Genomic DNA, 24510 nt, shown 5'->3' on the forward strand with positions numbered 1-24510 from the left:
CATCAGAATTAGCCGATAATGGTTAGTAAGGATATTTTTGTAATTTTAAGTATAATGAATTAATTGGTTATCCGATAATAACAACACGATTAAATACATCTAAATAAATATATTTAATCGTATATAATCGAATTACACGGGTTTAACTCTATAAGACACGCTTATTAATCGTGTTTAAACCGATTGAATCCGTTTACACCGAATATAAAAAATAACAAACCTGAACCTATTTAATATCGTGTCGTATCCATGTCGTGTCAACATATCGTGTTACGAATTGCCAGTCCTAAAGTCGACTATTAAGGAATGCATTTACGGGAGCCGCCCATGAGAAAGCAAGTAGTGGCAAAATGCATTCCATAGTAATCCTGCTCACATGCGAAAACCTGAAAAGTGGATTACGAACCATAATCAAGAGAGCTTCTATTTTACCTTCTTCAGTGGCAACATGAAGAGGGTTCTAGCCCTTAAGGGCATGTTTGGTTCACAGAATTAGGTCGGACAGGGATTAGCTATTCCGTACGTAATAGCTAATCTGGCGTTTGGTTCGCAGGATTGCGGAATAAGTATTCCGACCGGGCTAACTTACTCGGTTTATATGAGGATTAAGTAAGCCCCCCAGCATGGTCCAGATTAGTTGTGCCGGATCCGGAAATGGACTCGGAAAGACAAAAATACCCTCGTCTTCTTCAAGTAATTACAATCTCATGCCATCCCATAAAACAGCTTCAAAGGTCGACATTTCTCCTTTTCGTCTGAACATTCGAAACCCTAGCAGAGCGAAAGGCGGCAATTTCTCATCCAGGAAACGCGTTTTGGCAGTCGATTCGGTCGTCTCGTAGAGGAAAAGGGTTGCGATGTTGATCTCCGCCACTCCACTGCCAGTCGGAAAGTCGAAGGAGAGACGAAAGCTGGCGGACGTCCCTTGATCCGAAGAAAGTAGAGTTCAAATCTTCGGTGATTTCTACACTTTCTTTTGCAGTGTTGATTTCTTCTTGTTTAATTCGACTCGTTTGCAGGAGAGCCTCTGCTAGCCAAGCAATCAGGCTAGCGAAGGCTTTGTGATTTTCGATGGTTGGGTGGCGTTCTGTTTCGTTAGCTAATAGTCAAGACGTTCCGTTTGGGTTATGGTTATGGTTATGGTCATGGTTATGGATTTTGTGTTCTATGGATTCTCTGCTTTTTTTATCGATGGTTATTGTGTTACTGCAAATATATATATATATATATATATTGAGTTGAAATGAAATATAGATCCTTCGTTTTGCCATTTCTGTCTGTTTGAGCTTCTTCTCATTGCTTCGATGCTTCAATTTCACTGGCGTATTAGTATGCTCAAACTCAATCAATTTTCGCTTTGTGATTTTCGATGTTCATTTTTGCAGGAGAAGCCTCTGCTAGCCAAGCCGTTTCCGTCCCTGTCCCGGTTCCTGACTCCCTTTTCTACAGAGAGGACCTCCAATCGATCCCTCTCCAAGTCGACAGCTTTATCCTAGGTATTTTGTCGACAATGTCAGCTAGTTCCTTCCATTTTGATTTATGTTCCTTCTGCACATTTTTAGAATTATCAAATTCTGCCGAGTATATGTATTTGTTGATTTAGTTTATATGTGTTTGCTGATTGAACTGGGATATGTATTTGTTGATTCAACTCGTACTGTGTTGCTGATTGTGCTTGCTTATAGAAGTTGTGATATGACTTTGCTGATTCAATTATGGATATGTGAGTTGTTTGCTGGTTATGCTGTAGTGTTATCTTACATAGTTGATTTGAAAATACATGGGTTGCGACTAAGGCTCTTCTTGTACGACTACACTTTGCAGTTATGGATCAGTTGAGTTTGCAGAGTAAGAGAAAGAAGAGGAAAGTCGTTGCTCTAACTTTCTGTATTCAAATGTGTACTATAGTAAGGGGTTTGATGGGAATAATGTTAGAATTAGCTGATCTATATAGTCCTAAACCAAGCAATAGGTCATATGAGTTAAAATATTATAGGAAGAGGGATCATATTAGGAGGCTTGTGTATGCGGATGACGTTACTTGTACTAAACAACTAAGAATGGATAGGAATGCATTTTTTAAATTGTGTCATATGCTTCAAGAAATTGGGGGTCTGAAAAATACAAGAAATATGCATGTTGATGAACAAGTGACAATGTTTTTATATGTATTGGCTCATCATTTTAAGAGTCGAGTCATTAAACACTAGTTTAGTAGATCGGGTGAAACTGTAGGCCGATATTTCCACAATGTTCTCAAAGCCACTTTACGTCTACAAGCTCATTTGTATAAGAAGCCCCAACCAATAGTTGGTAATTCAGAGGATCAACGATGGAAGTGGTTTAAGGTACCTAAACAAAAGTCAAATTTTGTAAATTTAGGGAGCTAATATGGTGCTAACATTACATTTTGGTTCAATGTAGAATTGTCTAGGTGCTCTAGACGGGACGTATATCAAAATCAGAGTGTTCGAGGTTGATAAGCCTAGATACAGAACTCGTAAAGATGACATAGCAACCAATGTGTTAGGAGTTTGTACTCCATATATGCAATTCGCATATGTTCTTCCTGGATGGGAGGGTTCTGCAGCTGATGGGAGGGTATTACGGGATGCTATTTCTAGGGAACATGGACTTAGGGTGCCAACTGGTGAGTATAATAATTTTTTGACGTTCTTAATATTAAAAATGAAAAGCTTAATAACATACAAAGTAATCAAGCTTTTTTTGTGCCCTCTTTTTGAATATAGGTTGTTATTATCTCGTTGATGTTGGTTATACAAACTGTGAGGGCTTTTTGGCACCCTTTAGAGGTCAAAGGTATCACCTCAATGAGTGGCGTCAAGGACATCGATCGAGAAATGATAATGAGCTTTTCAATTTGAGACATGCCTCTGCTCGTAATGTTATTGAAAGGTGTTTCGGCTTGCTTAAGATTCGATGGACGATTCTTAGAAGTCCGTCATTTTGTCCTGTTAGGGTTCACAATAGAATTATAATTGCTTGTTGCCTATTGCATAATTTCATTAGGAGAGAGATGGCTTTTGATCCTATGGAAGACCAACTAAATGGAGAAAAGAGTTGGCAACTGAGATGTTTAATGAGTAGAACTCATCTACTACTTAGATAGATTTGCTTGGGATTGTATGTTGTATTGTCATTGCTTTCTGAAGACAATGTTATGAATCTATTTCAATGCACTTTGGGTTTGATTTTCTGAAAATCTTATGTTCCATATTATATGTACATATGTATCCTTTTTGCATATATTCGGTTAAATACAAGTTCTTATTGCCATTTCATGTATGTGTTATTGGTATAGAAAAAGGAAGGTAGTTCTGCTTCTGTTACTTCCCAGGTGAGCAAGAGTGGCAAAAGGAAATGGACATTACCTGAGGATGCAGTCCTCATCTCTTGCATGATTGACCAACGGAATATGGGCACCCACAATGCCGACACAGGGTTTAAGTCTGGTTACTTGCCAGAACTTGAGAAAATGTTATTGGAAAAGCTCACGAATTGTGGTATCAAGGCGAGACCTCACGTTGAATCTCGATTGAAGACATTAAAGAGGGAATGGGCTATCGTGTATGATATGATGCTTAATATAATTGGCTTTGGATGGGACTCAACACGGAAGATGGTCATGGCGGAAGACGATGTCTGGGAGACTTATGTAGCGGTAATAAAGACATCATCTATTTATTTCGATACTCTATCGTTATGTTTATATATAATGTTACTAACACTCGATTCTTTCTGTTTTTAGACTCACAAAGAAGCTGCTCCATTTAAACTGAGAAGTTTTCCCCATTTCGAAGAATTATCTATGATATATGCGAAGGGTCGAGCTACTGGAAAAGATGCTCAAGCTGTTGAAGATATTCTGCAAGAGCTCGAGATTGAAGATTTAACTGGAGTAGCCAAAGAAGCGGATGTTAATCATTCAAACCCAAATGAATCTGCCAATGGTAATGCCAATACCCCTACATTGGGAGATGTTTCGCGTGCTCATCAACCACCTACAGATGCAACGGCAAGTGCTTCTGCGGGAAAAAAAAGAAAAGGAAAATGGGTGAATCTGACTTCTCCATAATTTCTTAGAGCTTGGATACAATGGCAACCGAAATGAAAGAAGCTTGCATGATGATCTCAAAGAGTGTTCACTCAGACATTTATCAAGAGAAGTTCCTTGAACTTCCGAGAGCTCTTCGTAATGTTGATGGTCTGACTTCAGCACAAGTTTGCATGGCTATTCAAAAGTTCAGTAACCATCCGAATTATATCCTACTTTTCTTTGGTACCGAGCCAGAATATTGCTTGGAAATGGTGCAGGATTTCCTTGCGAATCGCTGAAGCAAGACAACAAGGTAAACTTGTTCGTGGAGTTTTTTGGGAAATTGCTACATTGTTCGTGGAGTTTTTTGGGAAATTGGTGTTAGAGTAAAAATGAAATTGTAGCTATATCGTGTTTGGATAAGAGGTTGATATGTAGCTATATTGGGATGAACATTGCACTGTATCTGTTTCTCATCATAATCACTCGAGAATGTACCTTTATGTTCACTAGATTTGCGTCGGCCATTATCCCTCCCAATTTTGTGAGGAAATTTTCCTCCCAATTTCGGATTTCCTTGCAAATTTAACTAAAAATTTAAAAAAATAATTAAAATTCCTTTCTGAACCGAAGTTGAGGCGACGAATGGTGCTAGAGGCCACGAATGGTGCTGCTGGGATGCACCAAATAGGACAGCAACGAGTTGGAGGACAGGGAAGTTAGGAGGGCGGCGAAGTTGGAGGGCGGTGAAATTAAATAAAATAATTAATTTCACAAATTATTTAATAATTGAAAAATTTTTATTAATTAAAAATATTAAGTAGTAAATATTATTTAATTTTCAATTATTTAAAATGTTTATATTTTTGTAAATTATAAAAATAGATAATTATGCTTATTACATTATTAAAATAATTAATTTTATTAATAAACACAATTTTTAGTAATTTAATTAAATTTTTAAATTTTTAGAAATTATTTACTTTCTTTACATTTTTTAAAGTGTTTATTTTTTATTAATTATAAAAATTGTCATTAAAGTTATCTATTTATCTTATAAAACCCATTATATTTATATGAAGAGCATTTCTATCTTTTTATCATATTCAGTTCTTTCTATTCATTATTCAACTTAACTAAACATCAGAATTATAATTTTTAGTTTTACTATTCCCTTCAACCAAACAAAAAAAATTTATCAGAATTTTTATTCTATTCCCTATCTATTCTCATCCATGTTTATTCTATTCTTTATTTATTCTAATCCCACGAATCAAACGTACCCTAAAATGCTGAAGCAAGTTAGGATGGACGAAATGATCTACTTGGACGGCACCTGTGGTAGTTGCCACATGTACGGATCGAAGTTAGTATGGATCGAACTCCCTCCTTATCAGGAGCATATAGCGATATTTCACATTTATTTCACATTAGTTTCTGTAAGTTACGTAAACCCCCAGTATGTTTTGTCGTATTACTTTTTCTTGGATTTTGGATGGTCCTGATATCAAAATTTCAAATCCACAGTAAATGACACAAAGTAATTTTTTAAGTATAAAAACTTCGCGTAAAATATCTGAAAGACTGTTTGCACCACCATTTTTTAATTTTCAACATGATTGACTTTGACCAACCAGGTTTGAGTGAAAAGTGTGAACGAGAAAAAAACTTGCACCAAATGTATCGAGGCTAGCGTCAAATTCCGATTTTCTATTCCTATGCCATTATCCAAGTCCTGGAATTTGGTATTCCTTTGATTATCAACTATATCATTTTATCATTAAATCTGATTAATATGTTATGTGCTCCACATGAGGTAAAAGAAAAATTTCCATTTCCATCAAAAACACGAGCTCAGCAATTTCTTACTTTTGTAGCAAAAAATCCATCATAAAGGTTGAAGGCTTCCCAACAACAATAGGCTGCCTTTCGGTTGAACCACAGACAGCAGCAACCATACACCCTGCACCTGAAATTGGGGCAAAAACAGAAAACATGTCAGCCCAAATCATATAAATATAGATAAGATTCACCAAAAGAAGATAGGAGATGAGGGAAGGACCTGGCCATTCCTGTGAAGAGGTCATATGTCCAACTGCATCACGGTTTGTGGCAATGAAAAGACACTGGGGATTCTCGCGGATGCATAGAGTTCCATACCTGTTACGTCATGATTAAATACATCATCACAATGGAATAGAAATGCATTTCAGCATCTCTTTTTCTCATTGAGGAAATTTGTAATCAATTTTGAAGAATGCACAAAAAAAAAATGTAAAAAATCTAGTGAGCTGCAGCTAGCATTGACAATTAGTTTTAACATCCAAAATATTCATTGCCAACGTTTAGTATAGTTAGGAGTTATGCACTTCGAATTTCGCAATTGCATGGAAAATTCAACAGGTATAACATGAAAGGAACAGAGTAAAGGTATCTGGACTCTTACTGAAGCTTGTAGTAGTTGATGTATGGGTCTAGCCCAACCACAACTGCTCCAACCTGGGAATGAGAAGTTGCAGTGTCCTTCAAGCCAACTAATTAACTGCCTGAAGAACTGAACTGATAGATGTAAACTTTACAATTTTATCATCAAACAGGGAATTTGCTTGCAGGTCCACCAACTTTTTTCCATCTTCCTGCAAATAAATTTAATCAGTGTCTTAGCAATCACAGCAAACCAGTTACTACAAACATAAGTATGAACTAATTGGCATGTCGTTTTCACGAAACGCTAACTAGCATGCCTAATATCCGAACAGCTAACGTCAAAGCATGGCCAAAATCGTAGTAAGAGCTATCATGAAAATGAAAGTGTTCAGTTCTCTTCCAAGTACAGGACATAAAAATCCACCAAAACATTAAAGTGAGTAGAGTCTCTCCAGAAACAATAGAGAGACAAGCAATTAATAAAACTCATTACTTTACTAACAAAATGCAGCAGAATCAATCACTGATGATTAAGTGGCTGGATATATGCATTACATTGGAAAATGGGAAATAGAAGTTGAATACTTAAAGAATAGATGACTGTAAAAGTAAGAGTAACCAGGATCCAAAGCTTACAGGGCCACCAAGACTGGTATATCCGGCAAGCTGTAGCTCTTCCAGTATGCCTTCCCCTCCTATCACGTAAACCTGAAGAGTAAAAAGACGAGTCAAAAATATGATTTATGCAAATAATTATCTCTTCACTGGGCAAAAAAAACATTCAGTGAGATTCACCTAACGAGTGAAAATACTATTTCGTCGACTCTTCTTGTAACTAAAAGCCGGTGCAAAGACAATACTGCAGTAAAACAAGAAGTGTTGAAAGATAGTTTCAGATCTTCAGCCAAACTAACTATTAGCAATAAACATCCTCCATAACTACCTAAACCGAACACAAGTCATCCAATTTTGACAGAGGAAAACGGTCAAGCACTAACTGAACATCCATCCGTAAATGAAAAAAATAGTTGCAGAAAATTATTAGATACTCATTCTTTAGTCCTTACATAAACAAACTATGCCAACATCTTTTTCATCTTCCAGGCTTTACCTGAATCATAACAGAAAACATTTCAAAATGGTGGGGGAGCATAGAGTTACAGACACCAACCTTCTTATCCTGCGGGAAGTTACTAACTTTCAAGTACATAGCTGCAGCGAAGGATGAGGAGAAAATCTCATCCTGCACAAGCATTTAAGAAAATCAGAGCTACACAAATAATTTTACACAGAGAAAGGATCTCATGGGCATTTCCGAGACGCACCTCACTAACCGAAATTCCTAAAGAATGGAACTTCTTGGAATACTGCCTTCTCGACTTGGTCGAATTATTCGTAACGAAAACCAGCTTCTTCCCCTGAAAAATATAACGTCCGAAGCGAAGGATTCAACCTTTACAGGTAGAATTAACAGGACATTTAATCCAATGTCCTTCCCCTGTTCTTCAACTAATAAAATCGGAATGCCATTGAAGGGGCGGTCACCTTTGAACGAAGCAAGTCGAGCGTCTGAGAAACGCCATCGATGAGAGTGTCTCCTTTCCAGATCACACCTGAATACATCGGATGCTCAATTGGTTTAAAGGGGCAAAGTAACCGATTGAAGGTTCGGGATAGAACGATTTCTAAGAGCATTCGGATTGAGTGTACCATCGCAGTCAAAGAGGAAAGCATCTACGGAGTCGAGGAGGCCCCTGACGTTGTGAGGGGAGAGGAGCTCAGCTGCTTCTCCGCAAGAGGTTGAGGTCGCCATTGTGCTCTCTCCCGCTGTCATGGTTGAATAAAGAAGAAAAATATGACAACATTATTCCTTTTCTGCGAGGCTGCGAGCGGAGGGAGCATCGCATCTGACAGTGGCAAGACGTCAGTGGGTGTCGGACGGTCTTTCTCAGTTTCTCTTACCTTTCTGGTTTCCCGTTCTCCCCTCTTGGCAAATTGCAGAAAGCCCCCTAAACTTTGTAGTCCGTCTGCAATGTCCCCCTTTATTTTTGTAGTTGTAAGTCATCTTCCTTCTATAACTCAGCCCATTTGATTTTGCAATCAAGATTTCTGTGTTTGGTTTTAAAGTTAAGTAAAGTTGAGTTTTGATTTTAATTGGGTTGTAATGATTGTGTTATTAAATTATGAGAAAAAATGTGAAAAAGTAATGAATAGTTAAGAGAAAATAATGATTAGTTGAGATAAAGTAATGATTGTGTTGTTGAACTGAAGATACGTGAAGTAAAGTTAAAATTTATTCGTGAAACCAAACAAACTAAACTCTAATTTTAACTCTACTCACTACACAATAAAAATCAATAATGCAATTATTACTTTTTTTTTCAACCTTTCAATTCAATTTTTAATACTAAATTATCTCAACTATCCATTACTTTTTTTTACAATTCAATAACACAATCATTAATTTCTCTCAACTATTCATATTTTTTCACACTTTTTCTCATAATTCAACAACACAATCATTATAACTCAATTAAAATCAAAACTCAACTCTACTTAACTCTAAAACCAAATACACCAGTGTTGATTTGGTTTTAACTTTATCTTCAATTTAACAGTACAATAATTACTTCTTTTTTTAATTTTTTTTTATCTTAACTACTATTTGATTTAATTTTTTAATATTAAAATTTTTCAACTATTTATTATTTTTTTACAATTCAACTGCACAATCATTACTTTTTTATTATTTTCCTCAACCCCATTATTACTACCACACTGAAATATATATATTTCACTAATATACTTGTTTGTCTTTTACCTATTTCAATGGGAATAAAGTTAAATTTTAAAATTTATGTCCATTTCCAAACAGGCCATTGATACTCCCTCCTCACTATTTTGGCAAATAAGTTGCCAATCTCCATACGCTTTTACATTATGTTTGGATGGAGGGGTTTAAGAGTTTTCGAAAGAAGGGGAGAGGTTTGGAGGTGTTATAAATCCCTCCCCCCCAATAATCTTGACTTGGAGAGGCTTGAAACACTTCCAACTACCATAATTTCAAACCCTCAAAATTGCGAGGTTCAAGAGGTTTTTGTGCATTTCTTTATTTAAAAAATAATAATTTAACAATTCGACCCCAAAATAAATCCAAAGTAACAAATTCAATCAAATTTTTCTAGATCCCTTAATGAACTCTATCCAAACAAGGGTTTTGAAACCCTTTTATAACCCCTCAAAATCTTTCCCTTCTTAGTTTTTCATAAGCCTCCAAACTCCCCCTCCGAACCCTTAATGAAGAATATCTAAACATAGTGTTAGGGAATGTTTGGTTAGTTGAGTGCTACATTACGTGAAATGTAAAAATACTTGGAAATTCAGACCTGTAGTTCTATAATATATATGCATACGTACTAATACAATAGATTATGATATTTGGTGCGTATATTTGATCATAGGAAAGTAGACATATAGTAATTTACGTACTATATTAGTTTTTGGTTTAAGAGTTAGATTGACGTGAAAGATTATTTAGCAGTTGTGGAGTTTGTTCGTTGCGTGGAATAAAATGTAATCTTTTTTTTAGCTAAATTTATTATATAAAATGTGTTATAAATTGTTGAAGCCATTAGATATATAAGACTAAATATGATTCTTGAAAAATCCAATCTTGTCAAGATTTTGCATAATTTTTTTTAAAAAAATTCCAACCAAAGCAATATGAATTTTTGTCTTCAACATTGTTAAGATTCATATAGCGTTATATCGGGTTTTATACTAACCACATACATAATATTTGGAGAACCTAAAAATTATGCCAAAGTTTATAAGTGAGAAAAATGAAAAAGTTAAAGAACTGACCTTTAGGAATATAACTGCAGATGTACTAAAAATAAACTCTCTTGCGTGCGAAAAATTGAAGAACTCTAGAGGTAGTAATATTTATTAGAGGCAAATCAGTCACATTTTATTTGTGGTACCTCCACTGCTTATAATGTATCATACATAATACATCAAAATCTATATTTATAAAAGAAAATTTGATTTTCTTTTTAAAAAGAAAATATCAATGAGAAATAATCTAATTTAGTTTTTTAAAAAACAACTATGATATTACATGATTTATTTTTATCTAATTCTTCTCATAAAATATTTATAATTTCAATCCAAAAAATGGAAAAAATGACTAGCCCCATAAGTGTATATCTGTATTTTAACTAACAAAAATAACTCGTTTTCTAAGAAAATAAAAGGTCGAGAAATAATATTCCGCAAATCTATATTTATGTTAAGAATTTTGAAAAAACAAAAATTGAAAGTCCATTTTCTAAAAAAAGCTAAAATTTTTTTGAGAAAGAATAACTAGTCCCATAAATCTATATTTGTATCCTTTAAAAATTTTAAAAACAAAAATTAAAAATTCTTTTTAAAAAAATTTAAAAATCAAGAAAGTAATTAATGGTCCCATAAATTCATATCTGTGTATTTTTAAAAGTTCTTAAATTTATTCTAAAAAACTCAAAAAATAGTGAAAATTACCTTAATCAATCGAGCCTTCTTCTGATGCATTTGAATCTCTTTCTCCCTCTTCCTTGCGGCTCGGCTCGGCGATTCGATCGGGAGGCATTTGGGGCATCTGAGCGCTGGCAGACAGCGCCGGTTGGTGGGGTTGGATTGAGGAAGTGCCCGAGGTTCCCAATTGGAGAATCTTGCAAATTACGGCAAATTGAGAATTAGGTTTTCTTCTTCTTCTTCTTCTTCTTTGTTTTCTCAATAATCTATTCTGAGAATCGATGCTTTGCGTGCCATTTGATCTTCCGGATAGAAGTTCCAAAGTTTGGTCGAGAATCTCTTGTTCTCTTCAGTCTGATTTGTGCTTCGATTGGTCCCAGAAATGCAATTTTGGTCGGAATAGAAGCAGACCTGATACCGGTCTCAAATTTGGACCAGAATTGGCAAGTGAACAGATGGCAGAAGAGTTTCTAATGTAAAGCTTCTTCTTTTCAGTCTGGTTGTGTTTATGGTCTCTGCCAAGTATATGTCTTCCCTCTACGATGTCAGTGATATGGTCTCTTCTTGTTTTTCAATCTGCCATTATGAATTGATACTAAGCTAGTTGGGTTCTTCTTTTCTCTCTCTGGTGATGATTGTCTTTACTAATAGGCTGTATAAAGAAGAAACTTCTTGATTTCTCAAGCCATTTAAGCTAATAATTGGTCTAGAAGCTCTCAAAGTATTGCTAGTTTATCTGATCGAAACCTGTTTCCCTCGTTGGAGGGTGTGTGTGTGTATATATATAAATTCTATTATTGGTTAGTTCATATGTTTATCCCTTCTCTGTCTGACATGTTAGCATCTCTGATTGTTGCTGAAGCAATTGCTTTTAAACTTCTGTGAGAAGAAATCCCCCTTTCTGCTGGTTGATTAATCAGCAATGCCTAAGAAGAGAAAGCAGTCGGCGTCAAAAACAATGGAACCCACCAAGAAGCAACAGATACAGGAAGAAGTGGTGAACCAAAACCCCAAGCAAGAGGAATATGAATACGAACAAGTAGAGGAGGACGAGGTGGAAGAAGAGGAGGTGGAGGAGGAGGAGGAGGAGGAGGAGGAGGAGGAGGAAGAGGAAAAAGAAGGCGATGAAGATGAAGAACCTATTCAGAAGCTTCTCGAACCTTTCAGCAAGGACCAGCTGGTTGCGCTCCTCCTTGAAGCTGCTAGCAGACACCGAGATGTTGCCAAACGCATACGGAAGATGGCCGATGAGGATCCCGTGCACCGCAAGATCTTCGTGCATGGACTGGGCTGGGATACCAACACTGAAACCCTAATCAGTGCCTTTAAACAATATGGCGAGATTGAAGATTGCAAGGCCGTCTGCGACAAGATTTCAGGGAAATCGAAAGGTTACGGCTTTATCCTTTTCAGGTCTCGCCGTGGTGCCCGAAATGCGCTTAAGGAGCCGCAGAAGAAGATTGGGAACCGCATGACTGCTTGCCAGCTAGCGTCTATTGGGCCAGTGCCCACTAATCAACAGGCCGCAGCTCCTGCACAGCCTGTGCCGGAGTACCCCCAAAGGAAGATTTATGTCAGCAATGTTGGAGCGGAATTGGACCCAAAGAAGCTGACTGAGTTCTTCTCCAAGTATGGTGAGATTGAGGATGGGCCTCTGGGGCTTGACAAGGTGACCGGGAAGCCAAAAGGTTTCTGCTTGTTTGTCTATAAGAATATAGAGAGTGCAAAGAAAGCCCTGGAGGAGCCCCACAAGAACTTTGAGGGGCATATCTTGCATTGTCAGAAGGCCATCGATGGGCCAAAACCTGGGAAGTCTCAGCACAATCAGCAACGTCAGAATGCACAAACTTCACAGTTTCAGAGAGCTGATAGTTCAGGATACGGTGCTGGGGCTGTGGGGCAGTTTGGCACGCCCCCAATTGGGATTGGTCAGGGCGCCACAGCAGCGGCACCAGCTCTGAGCCCAGCACTAGGGCAGGCAATTACAGCTCTGCTGGCAACTCAGGGGGCAGGGTTGGGCATTGGTAATTTGCTGGGTTCCCTCGGAACAGCCACAGCAGTGAACCCAGCCGTGCCAGGTGCAGGACATGGACTGCAGGCAGCATATGGGAGCCAGGTTAGCCCAGGAGTGGTTGGAGCCTATGGAGCTCAACCTGCATATCCAACCCAGCAGCAGATTGGGCAAGCTGCTCCTCTGAGAGGGCAGCATTCTGGACAATATCCAAGCACTGGGCCGTACATGGGTCATTAGGTCCTGTCCAAGAAGGTACAGTACTCACCATCTACAAAAATCAAGTTATTTTTTAGTTACATTTCCTGCCCTCATCCATTTGTTTTGCAGTGTGTTATTTGCTAACGTGGCTGAGTTGTTTGTAAAACGAGTGTCTATTTCTAGGATTAGTTTTCTGACCCAAAAAGGTGCTTATTGAGTAAAGGTGTTTCTTTGAATAAATTTCATTCAATTTTGGAGGAAGGGTAGCATTGTTAGGGAAGGAAGACCCGCATAAATGTTTTGGTTTATGCCCTTTTTCAATCCCATTACATGGGTGTCTGCAGAATGGCCTGTTACAGTTGTAGAAGTCACCAATCAAAAAGTCAAACATACGTTCCCCCCCCCCCCCCCCCCCCCCCAAAAAAAAAAAACCACATAGTTAGGTCCTGCGTAGTTGCACGCTACTAGCTTGGTCAATTAGTTCAGTTAAATTTTGGAGGCTTAATATGGAAGGAGGATGCTTTGCATTCTATCGTTCAAATCATGCTTCTCTCAAGAGTTTTCTTGTCACTTCAAATTTTCAAGTAGGAAACCAGGAGGCATGTCCAACACATACTGCATAACAGAAAATATATTGAAAATTGTTTCTTTTATTTTCTTATGCTTTTGGTAGCATATCAGTTGAATGATAGGCCTGAAGGATTACAGACAAGCCATGGTGAAAGTCAGGATGCCAGCTATGCTTTTGGTTAATCTGATTCCGGTTTTCACATAATTGTGCTTCTTATTGACTTAGTAATTTTTTGGGCAAAAATCATCTTCTTTGTAACTTATCTGTGTAATTCCTTTTAGTTTTAAAGTAATGATCTGATTAATACTACTGGGTCATTGAAAGGCAAAGTCTTTTAAATTCCACTGCCACATTATTATTTTGAAATGATTCAGCTTCTAAAAATTTTATTTTAACGACATAAAAGTTTTTTGTTTTATGTTATACTTGTTCACTTTGCAGATCTGAACGTAGGTGGATCAGTTTAGTACTGCATTGGTGGTTGTTCTGAAGTTTCAAGAGGTCATGCAAATGCAGTATTTGTGATTGCTACAAAGAACCAGAACCTTTAAATCATCAAAAGGAGCTAATGTTTTTGCTACTTGCTTTTGCCCTAGTACTTTCTGTTGGCTACTTCTAAAAATACTTGAAGTTTTAAGTGTTGTTTGCTTTTAATTTATGAACATTATATTTAGAGTATTCTCATTATAAAATCATCTGTAGTCTGTGCTATCCATCAGCTGAACAAAGATGGTCTTCCAAATCCAATTTCTACTGCTATTGAGATTCCCTCTGTAAGCTCCTGAACAAAAGAGCTTCTCAGTGTTGTGGTGTTTGGACTCTTTTCAACTTATTGATTCAATGGATACAAATCTATACTGCAATTGCAAGTAGTGCATTCTACTTTAAAAATACCTTTTTGTTCGTTTTATTCTGTTGTGCATGTGGAAATCCCGTCATGATTATTCTGTCATATTTTATTTTCATCTGAAAACTGCAATAATTTGGCCTGGTGGTAGAATACGAAAAATGAATGTCAGAAGTAGCCAGGCTTTTTATTATTATTATTTTTTTAAGAACAGTAGCCAGGCATTTTCTAACCTGTATGCTTGGCCAAAAAGGATGAGGAGCAGTTTCCAAAGTAAAACTGGCCTGTTGTGCATTATATTTTACGGTATATCACATGCATCTAAGTTTCTAATTTTACGGTTGATTAGATACATAACCCTGGATAAAAGTTTCTGCTGTTGGAAGGGCCTTTTTAGTTATTCAGTCATATAGGGGGTGTAGAATAAGCTTTTTCTAACCCGAAACAAAGAGTACATGCAGGTGGTACAAAAGTGTGCCTCTTGTTCTTGGAGGCATTTTTTGTCTGTTGAGTTGTAGGGGTTGTCTTGTAAGGTGACTAGATCAAAACCCCATGACTGAGGACTGGATGATTGTACTGCAATCATGAACGCGATGAGTTGCAACAGCAACAGCAACAGCAACAGCAGCAGCAGGGGTGAGCAAGATTAAGCTGGTTCTTGCTACTGTCTTCATATGTATGCCAAGAACCACGACATATGGGGATCTGTGTGGAAGGAGCAATGGCAAAATGATCCAGAACAGCGCAACCTGTGATTGTTACTTTGGTTCGGATGAACATACTTGTTTCGGGGAGGGAAGATGAAGATTGTGCTATTTTCATTTGCTGCCACCCGTCCAGTCCTTAATGTTCATGGAGTGTTATTCGTAATGAGGCACGAGAAGTATCTATGATGGAGAGGGTTCTCTAGATTGTTCAGAGTAAAAGTAGTATTGTCTGAATTACAGTTGGAAAATTTCTATGTTACAATCAGCTGGGTGACTGGGTCACGCTGGAGCAGTCATTCAATAAGAAACTCCCGCCTTTTAACTGGCTGACTGATTCATAACCTTGAGAGTGGCAGCAGCGGAAAATATGTACTGTTCCGAGCCAATGCAGGATATGTAATAATTCACGAGATTCTCATCCGTCCGACAGACAATCTACAATAATTCGTTATAGCTCTTTTGAAATATATGCAAAAGTGTAATTCTGGAGGGTAGTGTATGTGCATGGGTGAGTACGTGCAATTCAAGTGCATGAACATGTAAGCAAAGAAAGGAGCTGGTGAAAGAATTACATTTAAAGCCCAAAAAAACAAAAAATGGAGCTGGGGCAAGATATTCGCAGTATTATAAACTGTCAAATCCGTCATCATAAGGGAAAGTAATATTTTAAATTACCTGGACAAGAGAAAAGCTGGGCCATTCCTCGCTCGGGGGCTCGTGGGCCATATCGCTATTTCGGCCCAGCGGAGTCTCTGGAGCTTATTTAATTTATCTTTTTTAATATTTTAAAATAATTTATGTCATTTTCTATAATTATATTTTTCAAAAAATTATTAATAATATTTTATTATTCTTGTCCATTTTATTCAAATTTAATTTATTTTTTAATTTATTTGAATTTTATAAAAAAGATATTCTTATTCTTATTTTTATTAATTTAATTATTTATATCTTACAAATGTCACATAAGCTTGTCACGTTATCAAAATATTATACGTCAACAGACACCTCATCAAAAAAAAAATTACAATTTTTCCTCCCTTCGCCTCCCTTTCGCTCTTATCCAAACAAGTTCTAACTATCATTGCTTACTCAGAAAACCACAAATACATGTTCATGCCTCGGTCATTGCTTAACATGAGCAAGGTTTAGCATGAGCATGAAATATTTTAATCAATCGTCAATCAATAATCTTAAAGCGGAGCCCTTACACAGGTAGCTGCAAATTATTGATCTTCCCATCTCAATCTCGATAGGCGGAGTTGACTAATTATGTCATTTAGGCCATGTTTGGATTCCCAAACAAAAAACTTTAACTTTAACACACTACACAATAAAAATACACATTTTCCAAGTCAAAATTTTAACTTTAACTTTAACTCAACACACTATACAATAAAAACACACGTTTCCCAAGTCAAATCTATAATCACATCTCACTTGTCCTTTTCCACAATCAAAATCAAAATCAAAATCAAAGTTATTTAACTCTGAAACCAAACGCATCATTAACAATCCCAAAACGTCATAAAGGTCATGATAAGAGAGGATTTGTCCATGAAATGGGTAAAATTTAGACTCGGTTTTATGTTGTTTTCATGGTATCTGATGCTTGGATGACGATTTATAGGAAAATTGTCCAAGAAAAGAATTGAAGGCAATTTGATGCATGTTCGGGATGAATTGGAGACCATTGAAGTATCTAGATGGAACTTGCAAGGATACAAGGACTTCTGGTTAGTGGTGCACCACGTGCACAACCGATCCGAGAGGGAGTTTAGAATCAATTCTCGATTTATTTGCAAATCTTAGAATTCCCTTTCAGTTACAATGGGAGTTTTTTAGGAAATCTTTAAGATATGTTCATTATTTGTTTCCTATTTTTGAGGGAGATATAAAAACCTATGGATCATTTAGGTTTAGGGTTTTTTTTTGCTGGAAGTTTAGTTTTCTGTGGAGAGAAACTGGGAGAGGAGGCTGGCGGCTGCGAGTGTTCCTCCAACGATCATCAGTTTTCATGGATCCCTGCATAGCCATGCGTGGCTAATTTGTTTCGTTTGACTTGAGAACGGAAACCTCACGGTTTGGTTGTGAGGAGCAGGTTTTAATATTTCGATTTCAGCACTTATTTATTCTTGGATGTCATCGTTACAAGTATTCTGTCATGGTTGTGAATAGGATATTTGTAAATTAGCTTATCGACGACTACTACGGTGTTTGTAGAAATCGATTCGAAGCAAGACTAATTAGGAACAAACGGTAGTTGCTGCCCTAATTGGTTAGAGAATGATAGGACGAGTCAATTAATTGATGAATCAATTAATCGCTCAGGTTAAGGCATCCTTGCGCTTAAAGCTGTCGCTTAGTTAATTAGGGAATCGGTTGATACCTTGTTAACTAGTTGATGAACTTACTAGTTAGACGGTGTTTTGACTAGTTAGAATTTAGATGCTAGTTGATTCCTTGCGGTCGCGGGAATCGAATCTTAGCTGCTGAAATTTACATTCTGATGCTTCTATGATCAACCAAACGCTAGGTGGTTTTCGAACTCAAGTCATACGTCTCTCGATTATTGATTACTTACTCTCCCTTGCACTTTTAAATTGTTTTTGCTGCAATTTAGTTTCTTGATTATCAAAATTCCCCTATCGTTACTTTGCTAGCTCATTGGTTTAGAGAATCTTTTAGCCTCCTTTGGGATTTCGACTCGGCTCTCACCCTTTTCTTACTACAAGTTTTGGGGAAACCGATTTTATTTTGGGGGCTTCGACAGGCCTTGCCAAATTTGGCGCCGTTGCCGGGGAGGCAATTTAATTCTCTTAATTGTTGAGCTAATATATGCCCCGTTCTTCTCGTACAGGTGAAATTATCTTTGATCCAGAGATCGAGAAGACCGCAAGGGCGAATCGAAGAGCCAAAAGGCTAGCCGACGGGCTCGTGGAGCCAACCTCTTCTTTCGACGACAGTGAGAGTGAAGAAGAACAAGAATTGACTGCAACCACAATGGCTAGAGAACGAACATGGAGGGAGCTAGCAGCTCCTGACTTGAACCAACAACCATTGTGTATTACATACCCAGAAACAGAGGCCGCCTTCGAGCTGAAATCAGGGCTGATACACCTTCTACCTACCTTCCACGGACTTTCAGGAGAGGACCCACATAGGCATCTCAAGGAGTTCCACACCGTGTGCTCCACGATGAAACCCCGAGGGGTGACAGAGGAGCAGATTAAGATGAGAGCTTTTCCTTTTTCCTTAGCTGACAAGGCCAAGGATTGGCTCTATTACTTACCGCCGGGGTCCATCGCTACATGGAACGATCTGAAGAGACAATTTATCGAAAAATTCTTCCCAGCTTCGAGGCTAGGCACCATCAGAAAGCAAATCGGTGCCATTCAACAATTCTCGGGCGAGACGCTATATGAATATTGGGAGCGGTTTAATCAACTCTGCGAGAGCTGCCCCAATCATCAGATCTCAGACCAGCTCCTGCTCCAGTATTTCTATGAGGGTTTGCTCCCTATGGATAGAACCTTATTAGAGGCAGCAAGTGGAGGAGCATTAGAGGATAAAACGTTACGTGAAGCTCGAGATTTGATCTCTAGAATGGCAGCTCATTCTCAAAAATTTGGAGGTAGACAAGATTCAGTTCCCAGTAGAGTGAACGAGGTGGGAAGCTTGAGCCTAGAGGGCCAGATATCAGAATTAACAACTTTGATGAAGCAAGTGGTATTGGGCCAAGTACAAAACACCAAGAAATGCGGCATATGCTTCCTCCAAGGCCACGCCACCGACGCTTGCCCACAGCTACAAGATGAACCTGATCCGCAAGCAAATGCCATTAGCGGGTTCTCAAATCAGCAAAGGCGGTACGATCCATACTCCAATCAGTACAATTCGGGATGGAGAGATCACCCCAATTTGAGATATGGACAGCAGAATCAGCAGACACCACCACAAGCTTTCAGATATAAGAAACCCGATCCTCCACATAACCAGGAATCAAACTCTTTGACATCATTGGAAGACATCGTCAAGAGCTTAGCAACTAGCACCCTTTCATTTCAAAAAGAGGCAAGGGCGAGCATTCAAAATCTGGAGAATCAAATGTCTCAACTTGCCACCACCGTAAGCAAACTAGAAGGTGCGAAAGGGAAGCTACCATCCCAAACGGAAATAAACCCAAGGGAGAATGCAAGTGCAGTCACGCTAAGGAGTGGGAAGGTGTTGGAACCTGCAGTTCCTTCTAAAAATCGGGCACAAGACAAAATTGATGAGGGTGAAACAAAGAAAGAGAAGTCGGTCGACGAGACGAAGGAAGACATCATTAACACTCCCATCCAAAAGATAGTCATTCCTCCACCATTCCCAAGTCGATTCGCGAGAGCTAAGAAAGAGGAAGCGGAACAAGAAATTCTCGAGACCTTCCGGAAGGTAGAAGTGAACATTCCTCTACTCGACGCGATCAAACAAGTGCCCAGATATGCTAAGTTCCTCAAGGAATTATGCACCAACAAGAGGAAACTGAGTAAGGGCGAAAAAATAAGTGTAGGGGAGAATGCATCGGCCGTCATCCAAAGGAAATTGCCACAAAAGTGCAAGGATCCAGGTATGTTTACCATTCCATGCACTATAGGTGAGAAAAGAATTGAGAAGGCCATGCTAGATCTAGGTGCATCCATAAATGTCATGCCTTTATCCATTTACAGGACTTTGAATTTAGGGCCTTTGAAGGACACTAAAATTATCATTCAGCTTGCTGATAGGTCTAATTCATACCCAGAGGGAATGATTGAAGATGTGTTAATTAAGGTCAATGAATTCATCTTTCCCGTAGACTTTTATATCATTGACATGGGTGACAAGCACAATTCTAACTCGTCACACATTTTGCTTGGAAGGCCATTCATGAAAACGGCCCGAACAAAAATCGATGTGCATAATGGGACACTTTCTTTAGAATTTGATAAAGAAACGATTACATTCAACATATTCGATGCTATGAGACATCCAGATACTTTGGAATCTATATCTTGTGTTGATGTAATTGATTCGTTTGTTCGAGATGTGGCAGAACAGATTTTTGTGCAGGAAGAGGTCGATTGGGCAATCCAACAAAACAAGGATTATGATGCCCAATGGGAAGAAGATGGAAGAGCAAAAGATTCAATTCAGCCTTTAAAATCACTTATAGATGTGTCGAGAAGGTTTGAAAGTTCAGTTTTACCATTACCGACTTCCACCGATCGGCTTCTCCCTTCTATTGTGCAGGCCCCCAAGTTAGAATTGAAGAAGCTTCCAGAGAATTTGAAGTACGTTTATTTGGGTGAAAAGGAGACCTTACCAGTCATCATCTCAAAGGAACTAACAAAGGTACAAGAAGAACAACTAATTCAGGTTTTGAAAGAGAACCAAACCGCCATTGGATGGACGCTCGCAGACATCAAAGGCATAAGTCCCTCTGTGTGTATGCACCGAATCTTATTGGAGAAAGATGCACAACCAAAGCGAGACCCACAGAGGAAGCTTAATCCAACAATGAAGGAAGTCGTTATGAAGGAAATACTTAAGCTCCTGGACTTAGGAATTATCTACCCCATATCTGACAGTCAATGGGTAAGTCCGATACATGTGGTTCCTAAGAAAACAGGACTCACCTTGGTGAAAAACGAGCGGGGTGAGTTGGTTCCGACAAGAGTGCAGAACGGGTGGCGAGTGTGCATTGACTACCGAAAACTTAATGCGGCTACTAGGAAAGATCACTTTCCTTTGCCTTTTATCGATCAGATGCTTGAAAGGCTAGCTGGTAAGTCATACTTCTGTTTTCTCGATGGGTATTCGGGATATTACCAAATAGTGGTAGCACCAGAAGACCAAGAGAAAACAACTTTTACCTGTCCGTTCGGTACTTTTGCTTATCGTCGTATGCCTTTTGGATTGTGTGATGCCCCTGGAACATTTCAACGTTGTATGATGAGTATCTTTTCTGACATGATAGAAAACTGCATAGAAGTGTTCATGGATGATTTTACAGTCCATGGTGATTCTTTTGATCGTTGTTTAGCTAACTTGTCCAAGGTCTTGCACCGTTGTATTGAGTCGAACCTAGTACTTAACTATGAGAAATGCCATTTTATGGTGACTCACGGTATAGTTCTAGGTCATGTGATATCTTCTAGAGGCATTGAAGTTGATAAATCCAAGGTTGATCTAATTTTAAATCTGCCATACCCATCTAACATTCGAAGTATTCGAAGTTTTCTTGGCCATGCAGGTTTCTATCGGCGATTTATAAAGGATTTTTCAAAGATAGCTCAACCATTGTGTCATTTACTTCAGAAGGACACTGATTTTGTATTCGGAAAGAATTGCAGGGAAGCGTTCGATAAGCTCAAGGAGCTCCTTACATCAGCTCCAATCATCCAACCACCTGACTGGAAGCTCCCTTTCGAAATCATGACCGATGCAAGCGACTACGCTATAGGAGCTGTTTTGGGGCAACGAATGGATAAACGCAGCCATGTGATCTATTATGCCTCCAAAACCTTGGATGCAGCGCAGCGCAACTACTCCACCACAGAGAAGGAGCTTTTGGCCATTGTATTTGCATTAGAAAAGTTTCAATCATATCTGCTAGGATCGAAAATTGTTGTGTTTACTGATCATGCTGCACTTAAGTTCTTATTGGCCAAGAAAGAGTCCAAACCTCGGTTAATTCGTTGGATCCTTTTGCTGCAGGAATTTGACTTAGAGATCAAGGATAGGAAAGGATCTGAGAACTCTGTGGCAGACCACCTGAGCCGACTTGTGCGAGATGAGGAACCCCTTCCTATCTCCGACTCCTTCCCAGATGAACACCTCTTTCACGTGCAAGGAGAAGAACCCTGGTATGCCGATTTGGTAAATTTCATTGTAACAGGTACATTTCCCCCTGGATTAACTAAGGCAAGACGGAACAAGCTGCGTAGTGACTCTAGATATTACATATGGGATGAACCATATTTATGGAAGTTGTGTAGCGATCAAGTCATACGTCGTTGTGTTCCCAACAATGAGATTCATTCCATCCTAGCACATTGTCATTCATATGCATGTGGTGGGCATTTTGGGCCCAAGAGAACAGCTAGGAAAATTATGGATAGTGGATTCTATTGGGAAACGTTGTTCCGTGATGCACATGGATTTTGTAAGGGTTGTGAAAGGTGTCAAAGAGTCGGGAATATATCTCGTAGGAACGAGATGCCTCAAGTGCCCATGCTATTTTGTGAAGTTTTCGACGTTTGGGGCATGGATTTCATGGGACCTTTTCCTAGTTCATTTGGTTTCAACTACATTTTGCTTGCCGTTGATTATGTCTCTAAATGGGTTGAAGCAAAAGCTACTCGGACTAACGATGCTAAAGTTGTTGTAGGATTCTTGAAGTCTAACATCTTTAGCAGGTTTGGAATTCCACGAGCCATCATAAGCGATCAAGGAACCCACTTTTGCAATCGCTCCGTCGAAGCATTGATGAAGAAGTATGGAGTCCATCACCGTGTAGCCACCACGTACCATCCTCAATCCAATGGCCAAGCCGAGGTGTCCAACCGGGAAGTTAAGAGCATTTTAGAGAAGACGGTCAACCCATCAAGGAAGGATTGGAGTTTGAGATTGGATGATGCGCTTTGGGCCTACAGAACTGCGTATAAAACTCCAATAGGTATGTCACCGTACCGTTTGATTTTTGGGAAGCTTTGTCATTTACCGGTTGAAATTGAGCACAGAGCCTTTTGGGCGGTCAAACAATGCAATATGGATTTGAGGCGTTCCGGTGAGGAAAGAAAATTCCAGTTGCAAGAACTGGAGGAAATCTGCCTTGAGGCATACGACAATGCAGCCATGTATAAGGAACGCGCTAAATTGCTTCATGACAAGGTACTCCTTCGGAAGGATTTCTCCATTGGCCAAAAGGTATTACTCTTTGATTCAAGATTGAAACTCATGCCCGGTAAGTTACGTTCCCGGTGGAAAGGTCCTTTTGTGGTTTATAATGTGTTATCTAATGGGGTTATTGAAATTCAAAACTTGGAGACGAACCAAATTTTCAAGGTGAATGGACATCGATTGAAACCTTTTGTCGAGAATTTTGCAGTGTCTCTATTGGAAGAAATGCGTTTATCGCACCCCATCTACATGGATTAGCAGGTCAACGGCATCGTCGAGCTAACGACATTAAACTAGCGCTAATTGGGAGGCAACCCAATCTTGAATTTTCCATTTTATTTTAGTTTCCCTTATTTTATTTATTTATTTTTTTTTTTTACGCGGACACATTGCACTGATCGAGTCTTATCCGATTCTCTAGGAACACAGTCCACTTCCTACCTCTTCACTACTGCCGCAGCGCTTAACTCTCCAGCTACCCATGGCGATCCAACACCCGCACTTGGACCGCTACGAGAAAGAACAGAGGCACCAAGGTCGGATGTTGGAACGCATCCCTATCACCGTCACCACAGCCCCACCAGTCGTAGGGGAGTCTTTGTGTATCTCATTCTGTTTTATAGTTTGTGTTTGCATCTTGCATATTGTGTTGTGTTGTCCACATGGAGGACCATTTGCGTCTTAAGTGTGGGGGGTTTTATTCTATATGCATATCACTTACTTCTCATTGACATTCACATGTTGCATTCTAGATAGTTGCATACTCATGACATTTGCATGATAGGGACCCCCATATGATTAGCAAGATTATACATGTTTGAGTGAGATTAGCTAAGTCATGTGATAGATGAATTGCCTAAGAGAATTAGCCCATAGCTCGAGTTGTGAATCCGGTACCGAAGCGTGTTGATACAGTAATAAAAAAAAACACCTATGTGAGGTCTTGGGCCAATGATTGATACACCTCTCTATCAATCAATTTTTTTGATTGAATGTGTCATTTCATGATTAAGTACTCTAGAACTTGCTTGGAATCTTGTTGAAATTTGTTTAATTGCAAGCATGGAAATGATGAAGGCATAGGATTATCGATTGAGCCAAACAACCTGCCCATCATGTTTATCCCCTTAGTGAACCCCTTCGAGCCTTGGTGACGTAAGCCTTTCCTTTCTTCATCCATATTGCCTTATCCTAAACTATGCACAAGACGTCTTTTTAGAAAAACCATGTTCCTTTTTTCTTCATGATCAT

The 24510-nt window shown here is 38.7% G+C and overlaps 3 protein-coding genes across 5 annotated transcripts; 2 read left to right on the forward strand and 1 right to left on the reverse strand.

The window, feature by feature from the left end:
* Positions 1–3938: 3938 nt before the first annotated feature.
* Positions 3939–8412, reverse strand: LOC116202707 (phosphoglycolate phosphatase 2-like). The gene is made up of 10 exons (XM_031534312.1): positions 8195–8412; positions 8030–8097; positions 7810–7902; positions 7656–7727; positions 7121–7192; positions 6637–6693; positions 6504–6556; positions 6120–6217; positions 5927–6026; positions 3939–4046 (listed from the first exon to the last, which is right to left on the reverse strand). Exons 1-10 carry the CDS (start codon positions 8316–8318, stop codon positions 3947–3949), a joined length of 837 nt encoding a protein of 278 aa, XP_031390172.1. The 5' UTR covers positions 8319–8412; the 3' UTR covers positions 3939–3946.
* Positions 8413–10991: 2579 nt separating this feature from the next.
* LOC116204042 (UBP1-associated protein 2A-like) lies at positions 10992–14654 on the forward strand. Of its 3 annotated transcripts, XM_031536081.1 has the most exons (4): positions 11010–11224; positions 11380–11474; positions 11862–13265; positions 14224–14654. In XM_031536081.1, the coding sequence occupies exon 3, from the start codon at positions 11922–11924 to the stop codon at positions 13248–13250; it is 1329 nt and encodes a 442-aa protein (XP_031391941.1). In that variant the 5' UTR covers positions 11010–11224; positions 11380–11474; positions 11862–11921; the 3' UTR covers positions 13251–13265; positions 14224–14654. The 3 variants fall into 3 exon arrangements, with proteins under 3 accessions (XP_031391940.1, XP_031391941.1, XP_031391942.1); XM_031536080.1 differs by lacking the exon at positions 11380–11474 and having other exon boundaries at positions 10992–11224; XM_031536082.1 differs by lacking the exon at positions 11380–11474 and having other exon boundaries at positions 11889–13265.
* A 3468-nt stretch (positions 14655–18122) lies between these two features.
* Positions 18123–23517, forward strand: LOC116204210. The gene has a single exon (XM_031536287.1). The coding sequence runs from the start codon at positions 18175–18177 to the stop codon at positions 23515–23517; it is 5343 nt and encodes a 1780-aa protein (XP_031392147.1). The 5' UTR covers positions 18123–18174.
* The last annotated feature ends 993 nt before the right edge of the window (positions 23518–24510 follow it).

The sequence above is a fragment of the Punica granatum genome, chromosome 4 (genome assembly GCF_007655135.1).
Source record: "Punica granatum isolate Tunisia-2019 chromosome 4, ASM765513v2, whole genome shotgun sequence".
Lineage (NCBI taxonomy): Eukaryota > Viridiplantae > Streptophyta > Magnoliopsida > Myrtales > Lythraceae > Punica > Punica granatum.

Bases quoted from the DNA above. Each gene is read 5' to 3' on its own strand.
- LOC116202707 (XM_031534312.1), bottom strand. From the start codon at position 8,318: ATGACAGCGGGAGAGAGCACAATGGCGACCTCAACCTCTTGCGGAGAA. The intron at 7,193-7,655 runs GTTGGTGTCTGT...TTTACTCTTCAG, and splicing joins ACTTCCCGCAGGATAAGAAG to GTTTACGTGATAGGAGGGGA. The intron at 6,557-6,636 runs GTAAAGTTTACA...TCTCATTCCCAG, and splicing joins CCCTGTTTGATGATAAAATT to GTTGGAGCAGTTGTGGTTGG.
- LOC116204042 (XM_031536080.1), top strand. From the start codon at position 11,922: ATGCCTAAGAAGAGAAAGCAGTCGGCGTCAAAAACAATGGAACCCACC.
- LOC116204210 (XM_031536287.1), top strand. From the start codon at position 18,175: ATGCCCCGTTCTTCTCGTACAGGTGAAATTATCTTTGATCCAGAGATC.